Source organism: Dermacentor variabilis, chromosome 3 (genome assembly GCF_050947875.1).
Source record: "Dermacentor variabilis isolate Ectoservices chromosome 3, ASM5094787v1, whole genome shotgun sequence".
NCBI classification, from domain to species: domain Eukaryota; kingdom Metazoa; phylum Arthropoda; class Arachnida; order Ixodida; family Ixodidae; genus Dermacentor; species Dermacentor variabilis.
This window is the reverse complement of record NC_134570.1, coordinates 32,810,892-32,825,728: the sequence shown is the minus strand read 5'-3', so window position 1 is coordinate 32,825,728 and position 14,837 is coordinate 32,810,892. Positions and strand designations below refer to the sequence as shown.

The following is a 14,837-nucleotide window of genomic DNA, read 5'->3' as shown; positions in this document are numbered from 1 at the left end:
CTTTTAGTTCGTAAAATTTCTTACTCTGCTTTCAGTATGAGTGAGTCAGAAGTAAAAAAAAAGAGGTTAGGGATGCTAACCAGCCAAAAGTCCGGTTGGCTACCCCACGCTGGGGAAAAGAAGGAGTGGAACAGCCTAAAAGTGTGTGTGTGTGTGTGTGTGTGTGTGTGTGTGAGAGAGAGAGAGAGAGAGAGAGGGGGGGGGTATTGGGTGTATGTGGGCACGGGCATGGACAGCACTACGCAGTGACTACAAGACTGTCGTTCTCAAAAAGCACAAATGTATCTCCACTGCCCTCTGAGCCGATGACTGGTGGAGACGGTCCTCCAGTATGAAACTCGACCAAGTTGCCCTAGTTGCCGTAGTGGAAGCCGCACATTGTCATGGCAGGTTGGGTAAAATTCTGCTGATTCCGTGGCCGATGCATTATCACGGGTGTAAAAGGAGACCACGTCACATTTTTGGCTATATGTTGGCCCAGCTCACCATGAAATGAAGACGCTCCTTCGTTAGTAGTTCACAGGTATGCTATTCTGACCAAAAATAATAAATTGTAGGTTTACGGCCTGATGTCACAGATTGGCTGTGAAGGGCAACGTAGTGGGGTTTATGAGTTATTAATGGCAACATGGGGTCATTTAGCGTGCACACAAAGCCCTCATTCCAGCGTTTTTTTCTTTTTCACAGACGCTGACACATCACAACCGATGAAAAATTCCTCGTTGTAGTTCAACTTTGTAGCAATATATGTAAGAAGTTCACTTTCAAAACTGCCATGACACTTCTCGTATTTAAAAAAATAGTTCTTACACTAAATCTGTAAGAGCCCGTGCTAGCCAGTCGTGACGTGCGCGTCGTCGATCGATGGCCAGCAGCTCTCACGAAAAGAAGTCCATGAGTTCGGTCCCCGAATTCGCGAACGTTTCCCTGTTTTAATTAGTATGTTAGACAGCGCGAGCGATGCGTCCATTAGAGTGTGCGCCTTGCCTGCATGGTGCTGGCAAACAACGTTTGGAACTGCCTGGCAAGTAAACTGACTCCCCTTCCTGTTGCAGATCGAGCTGTTCACTGCTATGGCGCCGGTGACCACAGTGACGTACATGAGGTCCCCCATACGCTACCTGGCACCATTTGTGGAGGACGCAGGGGTACGTAAGTGCCTGCCTAGCGGACCTCCGGTGGTCCTCGTCTTTTGCGCAGGTTTTCCTCGAAGTGACCAGTGTAATGAATGTGGCGGAGTACGCCAACTTTATTTTCTTCAATAATTGAAAGGTGCTATGTGATTCGAGTCACTGCGCAGCTCTATTCAAAAGCAGGCGTGGTTAAACTGCATTCTATTTAGGGGCCAGCTTTCATGTACTTTGCCACCTTAGAGTAAGAGATGGGTGGCTGTATGAATTAATATTACGAGCAACCCCTCTGAGACGAAGTTCAGGGTGATGCTACTAAGCTTGTTATCTTTGCCTTTAACTTGAGTTCAATATCGACCCTTATGACCCAAGGTTCGGTTGAGCAAATCATCGAACCTGAAAATATTTGTTGCACCGCAAAACAATGCCTTTTCATTCTGCGTGTATTTCTCGCTGTCTTTGCACCACCAATTGTTCGACCGCCTTTTACTGTTTTCTACCGCAGATCATTCAACTTTCCGTCACGTTCTTAAATACGAAGATCCAGGCAGGGTAACTACGTCCGATTTTAGTCCTGGAGGGATGCTGCGACATGTTAACAAAGAAGGAAGGAAGGAAGGAAGGAAGGAAGGAAAAAGTGGAGAAGGAAAGGCAGGGAGGTTAACCAGTTTAGCTTAACCGGTTTGCTACCCTACACTGTTTACTGTGCTACTTCAATTTACTACACATCTATAGTAGTCATCGACACTTTTTCTCCTGTAACACCGTGTTCTCAAGAATCCTGATCCGGCTTCGAATGGTAGTGCAGTGCCCTTTGACTTAACATGAAACTTTATCTCTTTGCACATACATTAGCGACGCAATGGACTGATTCGCATTATAGAAGAGGGATGATTGCGTAATATACAAGAATGACCTGCTAACTTGCTCATTTGGTACCAGCACACGAAGTTACTAGCAGCACAAAAGTACCTTTTTTTTTACTAAGAAGCCAGGTAGACACCAAAATTTCACGTACACCAAGCCCGTGTGAAGTTGCTAAAGAAGACCTTGTTTCAAAAAGCAAAAATTGCGGATCCCACGAGCTGTAGAAATCGGTTTAAGCTAAGCTTTCATTGTTTTTTTGCGAAGAACGCTGTTCCAGTTGGGGCGAGCATTTGCAAGTACAGAGCACACGATCGAGTTTTACGCGTTTTCATCGATAAACACCTCATGTAAACATAAACTTGGGGCGCTCAGTAATACACACGTCACCCATGACGAAAACGGAGTGACGACGGTGGAATGACCCCGATCTACGACGACGAGGCAATGAAAAAGACGTCACGACGACGATGGAATGACGACACTGGCACGATGGCACTGAACTCGTTACGACAGAAGATGGTAGAAAGTAGAACGGTAGGAAGTAGAAAGTAGAACTTCTAATGCATATACGTACCACTAATCAATGAATCAATAAACTTGAACTTGAACTACGAACGCTTGACGATGACGGCACGACGACGGGATGACGAATCAGGAATGGCGACTACGCAGTGACGACGATGGTTTAACGACGATGGAAGGACCATGATGGCATGACTGCGATGGAATGATGACATCGGAACGACAACGCAGTGACATCCGAGTGAAGACCGCGGAAGGATGACGAGGACATGACAACGAAGGAATGGTCGCAACGTCATGAAGGCGATGGAATGATGATGGGATGATGACGATGGTGCCTTTGTGTTGGAACTCGGGTCCTCGCTTGCGTCTATTACCTGCCGCGCTCCGGGCTGCCTCGTTTTGTACAATTTTTTTATTGAAACGAAAATGAAAGAAAGAGACGTAGTCACTTCATAATGGTGACGGCTACTCCTTTTCTCGTACCGGAAACAATAATATAGAAATAAGTACGTAAGGAAATGAGAAGAAATCACATCCATAGGGTCAGAACTCTACAGTACACAGCCCTATACACTCGTGAACATAACAACATGAAAGTCAAATGCAAGTTGCACCACAATGAGTTTTTAAACAGTCCCAAACACACACAACGGCCGTGATGTAGATTGCGATGAGCATATAAACAGATGAGGAATTACGTAGAGTTAAAATAATGCATGCACTAAATACGGTGTCGGTTTACACCATGTCAGGTGGCACCTAATTGTGCAAGACAGGAGCCAGAACCCCCAAAATATGGGGAAAGAGGCAAAGAAAGCTAAGGTTTAAAAAATGCCGTCGCAGACGTATATAGGAAGTTACTCCATCTATTGAAAAATCCGAACTACCACTTGGATGATTTGTACTCTACCATCTGTGTTATCGGCACATACTGAAGCAAGTGCTTTGAGGCGGCTAGAAGTCACTTGTTCAACAAGACCCCGTCTTGCGACGTACAAACATTCTCTATACGTGGAACATGTATTCGCCAAATTAACGAATAACGAGATTATGTATTGATTTACGATCAACATAAATTTAAATGCGAACATAATATAACTGATCAGAACGCCTCTTACCTGTATTTTAATCCCTTTAGGGCACCGCGTTGTTTAAATACTTGACAGGAAAGACGTGGGGGATGTCAGTAGACGCAATGCTGAAACTCTACAGAGCTCTCTTTCTCGGTTTCTTAAGATATAGTCCTGTACTGAACAACACCTGCAAGACAAATGTTTGTGTTCTGCAGGCTGCACAAGCTCAAGCACTCAGAGTTTGCCTTGGTTTGCCCAGATGCCCGTTAACAGAGGCAACTATTGCGTTTGCTCGGGACCATCCAATGCAAACTCACATTACGGTGGAAGCCCTGAGGACGCACATCAGTCATTTTGCACGTGCCCCCTATCACCAACTTGCAACACTACCTTCAGACAGGCACCAAGCATCATTCTCTAAACGCATCGTCAAGTACAACGACAAAGTTCCCTCGGGATTCACCGCTGCATCTAAACCATCGATACCCCCTTGGTGTCTTATCAGCCCCACAGTCCATCTCAGCGTACTAGGAATCGTGAAAAAGTCTGAACTGTCGTCGCCTGTGCTGAAACAACTGTCTCTGCTTCTTCTGCACGAGAGGTACGCGGACAGTGCACATATTTATACTGATGATTCCACAAACATCCAGTGTTCGTCCGGTGCTGCGGTTGTCCCAGCAAGAGCTATTACCATCAGCTTTAGGACTGACTACCTAACGACATCGACATCTGCGGAACTAGCTGCTCTTCGCGCTGCACTTTGTTTTGTCAATCGGGAGCCACCTCGACAATGGTCAACCTTCAGTGACTCAAAGGCAGCCATACAATCTGTGCTATCAGCTCTGCATCGTGGGCCATTCGAACAGCTCGTGTTCAATATCAGATGCCTACTCCATACATCACATGAGAAAGGACATCACGTGACGTTTCAGTGGTTGCCAAGTCACTGCGGCGTCATAGGAAACGAAGACGCCGATAAAGCCGCTCGGGCAGCTCTTGAAGGCAAACAGGAAGAGGCCATACCACTTTCGCGGTCCGACGCAGCCAGCAGACTTCGAGTGCTTGCACGGGAGATCACGCTCTCTCTATGGTGCACACCAAGCAGCCAGACCAACCGGAGCAATCGTCAATACGACCTGCCCTCTTTGATGCATCTATGTATGCCCACTGGTCTCCGCCGAAGTGAGGCCGCTCTGCTTTATCGCTTATGGCTAAGGGTGGCCTTCACGAAATCTTACTCATTTCGCATTGGAATGGCCGACAACGCTCTCTGCAATGCCTGTATTTGTGAGGAGGCGCTAGAACACATTCTGTGCGACTGTCCTGAATATAATGTTCAGAGACAGTCCCTGGCGTTCGTTCTAGCGCACCTTGACAATAGACCATTGTCAGTTGCAACTGTTTTCACATATCGCCGACAGAAGACATCGAAGCTGAAGGCGACGAAGGGACTACTTCGGTTTATGAAAGAGACGGGCTTGGACAAGCGGCTGTGACAGGGATGTCCTGTACCGCGCAAGAGTGACGGACTGTAACTAACGATGTGTGTGCTGTGTTATGTGCTCTCTCTCTCCTCCCCATCTTTCATCCCCCCAATCCCGCTTCCATGTGTAGGGTAGCAAACCGGTTAAGCTAAACTGGTCAACCTCCCTGCCTTTCCTTCTCCACTTTTTTCTTTCCTTCCTTCCTTGAGGGCAGAACTCCCAATCACCCTGTAGCCTGCTTTTATGCATGGCGTAGACTCGGATTAGGCTACTACTACAAATGCATGCGAAGCTTTTGAATTTATTTTGAGTGTACGTATATTGGATGACCGTCGAGGCATTATAATGCGTTTTTGTTACTCTTAATTGATTGGTGAGCAGAACATTTCATGCCTGTGGGGAGATTCGCGGAATTGTTTAACCGAAGGGACGGCTATTGTTGAGGCTCAAACATGGTCAGACTGGCATTGTTTGGTGTATTTTTACTCATTACCATATGAACAAATAAGACAGACGCTAATATGTCGCCTCTGCGTGGATTCTTACAGGCCGTGTTCGCCATGTTCGGCGAGTACGACTTCCTTCCAAGCAGCCCGTTGATGAGACTCGTTGCCGGAACCCTGTGTCTGTTCGAGGAGTCGCGCAGCCTTTGCGAGAACACCATCTTTTTTATTTGCGGACCGGAGGGGCCGCAACTCAACAAGGTGCGTTCGCTCAGATGAGTGACAGACCTAACGAGCTTTTCGGAAACCGGCAAGGTGGAGGAACACTGATGAAAGGGAAACGGTACATCCGTTTTGTAGTAGCACTTTATACTTGGTGACCAAAGCATTACGTTCACAACGTGTTTCTGGCACCTGCAGCTGCTTCCGGTGAGTGTAGCAACGAAAAACGTGGCTTTCGAGATCGATTTATGTAACCCAGGGGAATGCGTAGTTGAGGCGTAGATTTGGAAACCATCTGTGGCAAGACTGCTTCTCAGTTGAAGAGAGAAAGGAGGCATAGAGGGCAGGGAGACTAACCAGAAGTAGCTCCGACTGGCTAGCCTGCATAGAAGGAAGAAGTGGGTGGATAAAAAAATAATACACCGGAAAGGTAATGGTGCCGTGTTCGATACCCAGACCAGGAGGAGTTTTATTTAAGCTGCGAAGCTTCCGACGAATCAATGGAGGTTTCCTTTTGTAAATCCGTGCCATGTTAAGGTGGATGTGCCAATCTTATCTTTAATGGTAGTTTCTATGTTATTCGTATTTTTCTTGATAATTCATTAGCTTGTCCTCGGTTTCTTCCTAAATGTCTAATCCTTACGCGTGAGTACTAGGTTCTCGAAGAATTATTTTACGGAGCACGGATGGCAAATTGTACGTGGAAGCGGCACTGATTCAGTGCTTTATTTTTAATAAAACTTGAACTGTTGGCTAGTTTTATACTGCCAGCTTTCCCCAACAGTAACTCGTTTATTCATTACGCCAGAAAGATGAGTTTCGGCAGCTTCCTTAGCATGGGTTGGCAATTACTTGCACATTAACCGGAACTACGACCTGGAAGTCATTAACTGCACCTAAATCTAAGCGCACGTTTCTCTTTGCTTTTCACTTTCATCGGAGTCCCGCGAGCCTCAAGTTTCCTTCAAATTAAAGCAGACGAAAGACGGGCGAACAGTAAAAGAACAAAGGAGAACATAATCAAGTGCATCGGTATAGTAACCGGCGTACCGTACGTAAAAAAAAAAGAAAAGAAAACGCAGCTAAGATCCCACTGTTCTCGAACGCAATGCGTCGGGAAGACATTTTCGTGCAGCTCCATGTCGCACTCTTGCAGACTCGACTCCCCGTCCTCGTGAGCCACACGCCGGCTGGCACGTCGGTGAGGAACATGGCGCACTACGCTCAGGTGAGACGAAAGATTGAGCATTGCTCGCATACGATGCCTGCGTGCGTGTGTGTGCGTGTTTAGTTGCGAATATACGCGAAACAAGCTTGCTTTATATTGTCACGTCGTAGTCACGCCGAACAACGACAGCGGCACAACACAAGTCGCGAAAGACTAACTACTTATTGGGCGAACCTGTGCCCAGAAAGATCAAGTAACACTCATCAGGGGGGGGGGGGGGATGGAGTTGTTCTGCAAGAGTCCACCTAGTGGACAGTCCATTTCGGCCGCTTCTGATTGGATGTAGCTGTACGAGCGAGGAGGATAAGAGCGGCCCCAGCCAATAAGCACGGCCGAAATGAACAGTCCACTAAATGGACTCCTACGAAATACCTCCCCAGCACTGTCACATCAGCGAGAACACAAGTCTATCGTCGAAAATGTGATCAGGAAGTGAAGCGCGTCGGCTTTTGTGACTGGTCGAAGGTTCTAGCATGACCGCTGGTGCTCGCGCCTACCTTCCGGGAAGTACAAGCAACACCACTCCCGTACAATATGATTACGCATTCAATATGATTACACAGCGTCCGGTGGGAACATGGACGACAGATATAATAAACGATAACATTCGAGTAGTTTCCAAATCATACAGGCACGTCTTGCGCTGGGCGATAACTATAGCGATAAAATGTAGGAGGAATTCTCAGGTTTTACGGGCCAAAACCACGACTTGATTATGAGTCCCACTGTATAGTGGGATACTCCGGATTAATTTTGACAACCAAGAGGATCTTTTACGTGCCGAAATGCATGGGACACGGGCGTTTTTGCGTTTCGCCCCCATCGAAATGCGGCCGGGATTTGATCCCGCGAACCTCGTGCTTGGCAGCGTAACACCATAGCCGCTAAGGCACCGCGGCGGGTAGCGATAACATTTCACGGCTGAGATGGGGTCCCCCGAAAAAAAGATAAACAAGTACACGTGTTAGTGTTGATATAGAACGACAACAGATAAAGGCCGCCTCGAAGCGGCTGCCATGAAGATAACTATAGATACAAGCTCGTGCCTGTTCTTTTCGACCACCATATCGGTCGCGCTTACCGTAACATTGTAAATATGCCTTGTAAATAGCTCCCTGCCTGTGTTTGACGCGACATTCGGCGAGCGTTCCCCGTATACCCGCCGTGGAGCTTCGCAGTGGTCGCAACGCTGACCATCCCGCAATGCCCTGTGGTGATGGGATCCCCCGTATAGATGCGATCAAAGAGGCTAGCTCTCGCTCACTTACGTATCTCACGAGACTCCACGCTGATTTTTTTTTACTTCAATTCGATGTTTATTTTTATGTTTTCACAACCCGTACAAGTTGTGCAATGTAGAAAAACGCCCTGGCGAGAAAGTCGCAGATGTTGAAATGGAGCGGCGCAAAAAAAAACATAAAAAATAAATAAAAGACATATACGCCACTGAGGCAGGGTGTAAGGAAACGGGACGAGCGGCGCACCCGCAACAATAATTGATTTCGAACGTCACAGTAATATATATACAAACCGGCCTCGTAAACGTGGAAACACAAACAAACCCCCAAACCATATTTCCGCTGGTGGTCTTGCACAAGTAAACAAACCCTCCTTCCACGCAAAAGTAATCTTCAGCGAGTAAACAAACCCGCCTTCAGCACAAATAATCTTGTCCGGAAAGAAAAGTTCTGATCCTTTTGCAATAACACAGCTCGAAGGGCCCACTAAGCCGGCTTCACTCAGCTGCAGCAAAGCAGAGTCGAACCAAATATGCTCAACAAATACATACATTCGAAGTGCCTCACGCACTATCTACACAGTTATAAAGGTGCCATCAGCGTCAAATGAAATGTGAAGAGCAGAGCGCGTGGCCCAGGCATAAGTGAAGGTATAGTGCGCGCCGTCTAGTCATCACCATTATTTACAGTCGTGTACATCCGGTTTGGCAGCACTGCGCAAGTTTGCCGACCGAAAGGATGAAATTGGAACACAAGCCGCAAACCGCATGGCGAAATCAATCTCTACGACAGTGCAAACTGCACCACGCTCTACCGCTGTTCGCGTTTCATTTTGACGCCGATATAGCACTTATGGTTTCGGCGAACTGTGCGAGAATACTCGCCATAAACTGCAATATTTTCTATTCTGTTTTCTTTTATTTTTTTCCCTTCCAAACATAAGAACCGGAACAGAAGCGAAAATATCTCCCCATAGTGGGGCTCGCGCAGTGCGACCAAACAATATGCGCGCGGTTGTCAATGTTGATGACTGAACGGCGCCTACTATACCTTCCATTCATGATGGGCCACTCGCCCCGCTGTTCACGTTTAATTTGACGCTGATAGTACACTGTGCACGTATGTACATACTCACACGGCTATTCTATTACATATGCGCATTCACTTACACGTACATGCGCGGCAAACAAATCATTCAACGCCCTGCAAACATCTGGCATGCATTGCATACTTATGTATAGACTGGCAGAATATCTCTTTTATGCAACACTTGCACAGCACGTAGCTGCCCTCAAAAGCATTAATCGAGTTTGGAGATCTGAGCCGGGATAATGTAGCGATCCCTTTTGCTAAATTCCATTTCTTCCTTATTCACCACACACGACCGGCTGATCGTGGTGATAACGAAGGCGGTGTGTCGCCCGGGCCAATCACGAAGCCAGAAAACAAAGAAACTGGGGTATCACGTGCCAAAACCACGATATGATTATGAGATGGACGCCGTAGCGGAGGACTTGAGATTAATTTTGACCAACTGCGGTTCTTCAATATGCCCCTTTGCCCGATAGACAGGTTGTTTTTGCATTTTGCCCCCATCGAAATCCGTCTCACGCGGCCGGGGTTTGATCCCACGCCCTTAGGCTCCGCAGCGCAACACCAAAGCCACTACGTCACCACGGCGGGTAGGAATCGGAATAGAATCGCCACATTATCCCGACCTTGTTCTCTTTCTATATTTTTGTTGAAAGCGCTATATTCAACATGCCTGATTAAATGGAGAGCATGCGAATTAAGGAAGCCCCGCCGGGCCCTTACAACGTCTCAGTCTACTCTGCAGAAAGTGCTCAAATTGTCAGCCGGGACGGGAAGAGGCATCATTTGCCCAACTATGCAACTTTCACTGTTCTGTACGTGTACCTTATACGTGTTCGCAGTCACGATAGCGGTGCACCTCTAAAAATAACCACAAGGAAAGGAATTGACGAGAAGTTTGCGCGCGGTGGTTTTCTGCACCTGCTGCTATACTAGATGTTATATATACCGTATTTGCACGAATGTAACAAGTTTCTTTTTCGCGTTATATTCTTGGCCGCGTTATTTCCTTGCAGATACGGTTGTGTACGTACAGTGCTCAGCGATTAAAACGTGACAGTTAGAATGCAAGGCTGCCTGAAGTTTTGTAAATGTAAATGGGTAGTCTGCAGACTGTCCATTTTGTATCAGCAGCCCGCAAGAAAGTATTGGCTTTTGGCTGCCTTCTGGCGTTAAGCTATAGTTGCGTCACATAGGGTTTCGTCTACCTACAGCAGTTAACATCGATTTGATCGATTAGATTAGATTACATTCTAGGGTTTGACACGCCAAAACCGCTATTTGACTATGGGGCACGCCGCAGTGAGGGACCCCGGATTAATTTTGACCACCTGGGGTTCTTCAACGTGCACCCAATGCACGGCACACGGGCGTTTTCGCATGTCACCCCCATCGAAATGCGGCCGCCGCAGCCGGGATTCGATGGCGGGCCCTCGGGATGAGTAGCGCAACGCCATAGCCACTACGCCACCACGGCGGGTATCGATTCGATGACCGAACATTTTAAGGTCAGCTCTACATTTGCTTAGCTTTCTTTCGCTCCATCGTAGTCCTTCTGAATGAATTTGCTAATTTTCGCATCTGTGTCCTCTGTTTCGTTCTCTGTTTTAGTTAGTGCTAAGTGAGAAGTTCCAGAAATTCGACTTCGGCAAGACCAGGAATCGAGTCCGCTACGGACAGGTAAGGAGCTCTTGACATTCTTTGGTTGTCGCGCATAGCTTGCAGCGTAAGTTAGGTGGGCGGGGATGTAGTTCATGCGCTGCTGAACGCTTATATCGCTTTTACAGGGCAAAGCGTAATCGTTGTCAGTTATAGTCTTTTCAAAGTGTACAACGTCTCGCACACAGAAAGAAATGAGTCAGCTAGTTTTTAGCTCTGCGGCAGGGCACACTTTATGGAGAGCAAATATGAAATGTTTATGTGCAGCAAGTGTTAACGAAGACAGAAACGCTAAAATAATGAAATCACACTGTGGTTTGGCATTACATACCGAGCCAAGCTGCCAGGGTGTAGGAGTCGTCGGACGACCTCGCCGCTGCCACCATTTGAAGGAGTTGAACGTCGTAGAGAGGAACTCGGTGAACAGGATTTATTTACATTATTTACATCTTAGACAAGACATACATCGACAGTCTAGCGTGACTCCCATATGGAGCCCGCAAGACTAACATACAGCAAACAGCTTACGAGCACACAGCTCACGAGTACATTTCTAGCATGACAACGAGCACTCAGCTCACGACGACAAGCACGACACCGAGCACGCAACGAGCACACACTAGCAGCCGATAATCGCTGCTTATATCCTCTCCGCTCGACGACATTGAAGATGACCCGCCCTTTTGGAGGAGGCGGGCTCACATACTCGTGTTGCACAGTTTTCAGTGCCGCACAGGTTTCAGTGCCGCACACACACACAGGTGTCAAGGTCAGGAGCCGACGTCAGAGGGGCTTCGTAGAACTCTGCTCCGTCCCGGGTGGCACGCCGGGTAGCACATTCCTGAGCTGACCCCGCGCCACGTGGCTGCCGGTTATTCGCAGTTCTCTGAAGTGCGCCCGGTCCGGTTGGATTGGAACACGTGCAGCGGGCTGAAATAGCTGGCACGTTGTCACCCCGTACGGCCATTCCTAACAAGGGACACTTATTGATTGGTGCTTTTGGTTGATGCTATGAGGCCCGTGGCTGCTGTCACGTAGCCCTGCTTCAAGGATTGATCCGCGTTACAAACCACAATAAAGCGCTCGCGCGCACACATGTGGCGTACCGGTATCAGGATCGGCCCACCAAGTCATCACCTATGATTACACTGTCCGCGGGAACGGCCCAGTTTACTGGGCCAGGCGATCCACGTACAGTGCAAGAAGGAGCCAGAAAGAGCTTCGCTTTAAAAGTCATTGCGCATGAAGGTTGTTATCAAACTATTTCAAAGCTTTTCTGTTTTGTCTGTGAGAAAGAAAGAAAGAAAGCGAAAAAGGAATGTAGCAGAAACCGGCGCTTTTTAAAGTTCTCACTTGCGCGTTGCTTTTTTTCTTTTTTTTGCCGTCGCTTTTTCTATGTAGGAGACGCCTCCCGTGTACAACCTGTCGCGGGTAATGGCGCCTGTAGCGTTGTACTGGAGCAGCGGGGACTGGCTGGCCGACCCAAAGGACGTGTCCCAGCTCCGCGACCAGCTGCCCCGACTGGTGCTGGACTTTCGCGTGCGAGACCCGTCCTTCACGCACTTGGACTTCAGCGTGGGCGTCGGCGCGCGCCGCCTGGTGTACGAGCCCCTCATGAAGGCCATGGCCAGCGTGCGGACTCTGTTGCACCATTTTTACCCCGAATCGTGAACATTGCCGCAGAAACTGCGCAACGAACCATTCCTAACCAAAGGTGTTCAGCCCCAAACCACTTGCGGAACTCGGAGTTTCCAGATCTGGGCATCGTCCTCAGAGGCCGATCGAAGTGTGGTGAACCTGGCATCTAAAAAAAAAAAAAAATTCTTGATGGCAAGGTGGCATCGTTGGTGCTCCTCCCAATGACGCTAGAATTCAGGTGCTACATAACAAAAAAAAAAGTAACTACACAGTCTTAGAATGACGGACATCGATGACTAAAATAACAACAAAAATTTGCATAACCACTTTGTAGCACTTTGTCGCACGAAAAAGGGAGACCCAAATCTAAAGAAATGCATATACGTTTTACTTCTGGGGCGTCGTGCACTCAAGTCACCAGGAGTGGGCTTATGGCGCAAAAGCAATTTGGAAAAAAAGACCTTTGACCATTCATATTTTCTGGATTTCGCCTCTTTTGTTGTGCAGGCGGTAAAAAAATTTCGGAAGTTAAAAATACCGGCCTACAATTACTTAGACCGCGTTCTCACAAACTCCATCGTTTCGTTATGACCTGACGTTTCCTCCTATGACCGACATGACCTGTTGATTCGAACAAATTACGGACACAGTCATGCTTTGACTTAGGCAGCCACTGAGCTTCCGCAACTATGACCTCGGAGATTGAGCGGCGTGGCTCTAAGCGACGTCGACCGATCACAGAGGCCATGCTGTAACACTCAATAACGATCTCTGCGATGCGAAGTTGTTTGATAAGCATATCATTTGCTCTATGGCCTAGTCGACGTCAAAAGTGCTCGGTTACAAATTATACATCCAGGATTTTCTGAGGAGTATTGTCGAAGCGCAGAGACCACTATATTCGATGGAATGGGATTACGCATTATGTTAACTCTCTCCAACGTGTTCGCGTGCAAGTCTCGAGAAGTCTACATGTTGAAAATGGCGCAGACGATGCGTAACAGCAGAATTAAGGCGTACTACACAGAGGAGGAGGTGGAGAATAACAATTTCTCAGCAATTTGTGCGATCATGACTTGCTTGAAGAACACATGTTTACTAAATTTCTGTCTGATCGACGCTGAGAGCTTTTGGTTATGAAGCTTTATGCCACGAATGGTCTAACGAATGTTGTTGAAGTGGTTACCGCTTCATTCGAGGAGAGAAGCTGCCCTCCATCTGGTTACAAAATGATACACTTAGAGTTGAGAGTTACAAAAAAAAAAAGAAAGAAAAAATACCCTTCTGGTTTCAAGTGTTTTGCCTCGAATATCTAACGAGCCATTATACAATGACGTAACTATTTTATTCAAAGTGAGAAACTGCCCTCTATTCTTGAAGAAGACGATGAAATGCCACCGTAGATGCCTTTCTGAACACCGCGGTTAGTGTCCCATCAGAAGCAATGGACAAAATATGTTCCACACGAAATTATGAAAGTGGCCCTGCTAATCACAGATAAGAAATCGAACTTCTAGAACGCCAGGGACCGGAATTTTTTTAATTTCCAGTGGTTTTCTAGTGAAAGGTAGGTCACGGATTGGATCTTTTAAATGCATTGTCGACGTCAAATCGCCAACTTTGACGACACGCCTGACGCTGACTACGCGGCCATAAAAGAATGAATGTTAATGTTTACTCACGCATTCTTTCCCCCTGTCATTCAAGCTAAAATGTTCGTATTTTTGTGTCCAGCGTGCTTTCCGTGATTTCCTGTGGTGACTTCTGAGACTTGCGTAAAAGAGTTGCGCGCTTTATCCGTGGCGTTACATAAGTGAACCAACCGAACATTTGTTAGTTGTCCTTATACTCTCAAGATAATTTTGGATTGGGCCCATGCTACAAGATGTCGCTCTGGCGTAGGCTGCTATAAGTTGCATAGTTTAAGAAACCGAAATTAAATCCTAAAAGAAACAACCGCGGCAAGCGTTCTGCTCCCGCGGCTGCAATCAGGGCTCTCCATTTGGCGTGGCTGTATACATGGACAAAAGCCCAGCGGCTGAACGTGCGTAGAAGTGTAGCGGTAATCACAGACAAGCGTTAGCTACGCGTTGTTAAACATATATGCAAGTTGTGCAAGACATTTTTGCAGTTTGCATACAAAGCAGGTCTGCTTTGGTCATTATCGACGACGACAGGAAACTAACTGAGTGGTTGTTGGTCAATCCCCTAGAGTAGGTGTGCTTCACTAACTGGCAT

General features: G+C 47.2%; 1 protein-coding gene across 2 annotated transcripts in view; it reads left to right on the top strand.

Moving 5' to 3' along the window:
* Positions 1-14,529, top strand: part of LOC142575369 (gastric triacylglycerol lipase-like) — a 78,943-nt gene extending 64,414 nt beyond the window's left edge. For both annotated transcript variants that reach the window (XM_075684697.1, XM_075684696.1), the window contains exons 5-9: positions 1,056-1,148; positions 5,628-5,783; positions 6,901-6,972; positions 10,914-10,982; positions 12,363-14,529. In XM_075684697.1, coding sequence (XP_075540812.1) covers positions 1,056-1,148; positions 5,628-5,783; positions 6,901-6,972; positions 10,914-10,982; positions 12,363-12,632 — 660 coding nt within the window. In that variant the 3' untranslated portion in view covers positions 12,633-14,529. The remainder of the gene's footprint in view (positions 1-1,055; positions 1,149-5,627; positions 5,784-6,900; positions 6,973-10,913; positions 10,983-12,362) is intronic.
* The last annotated feature ends 308 nt before the right edge of the window (positions 14,530-14,837 follow it).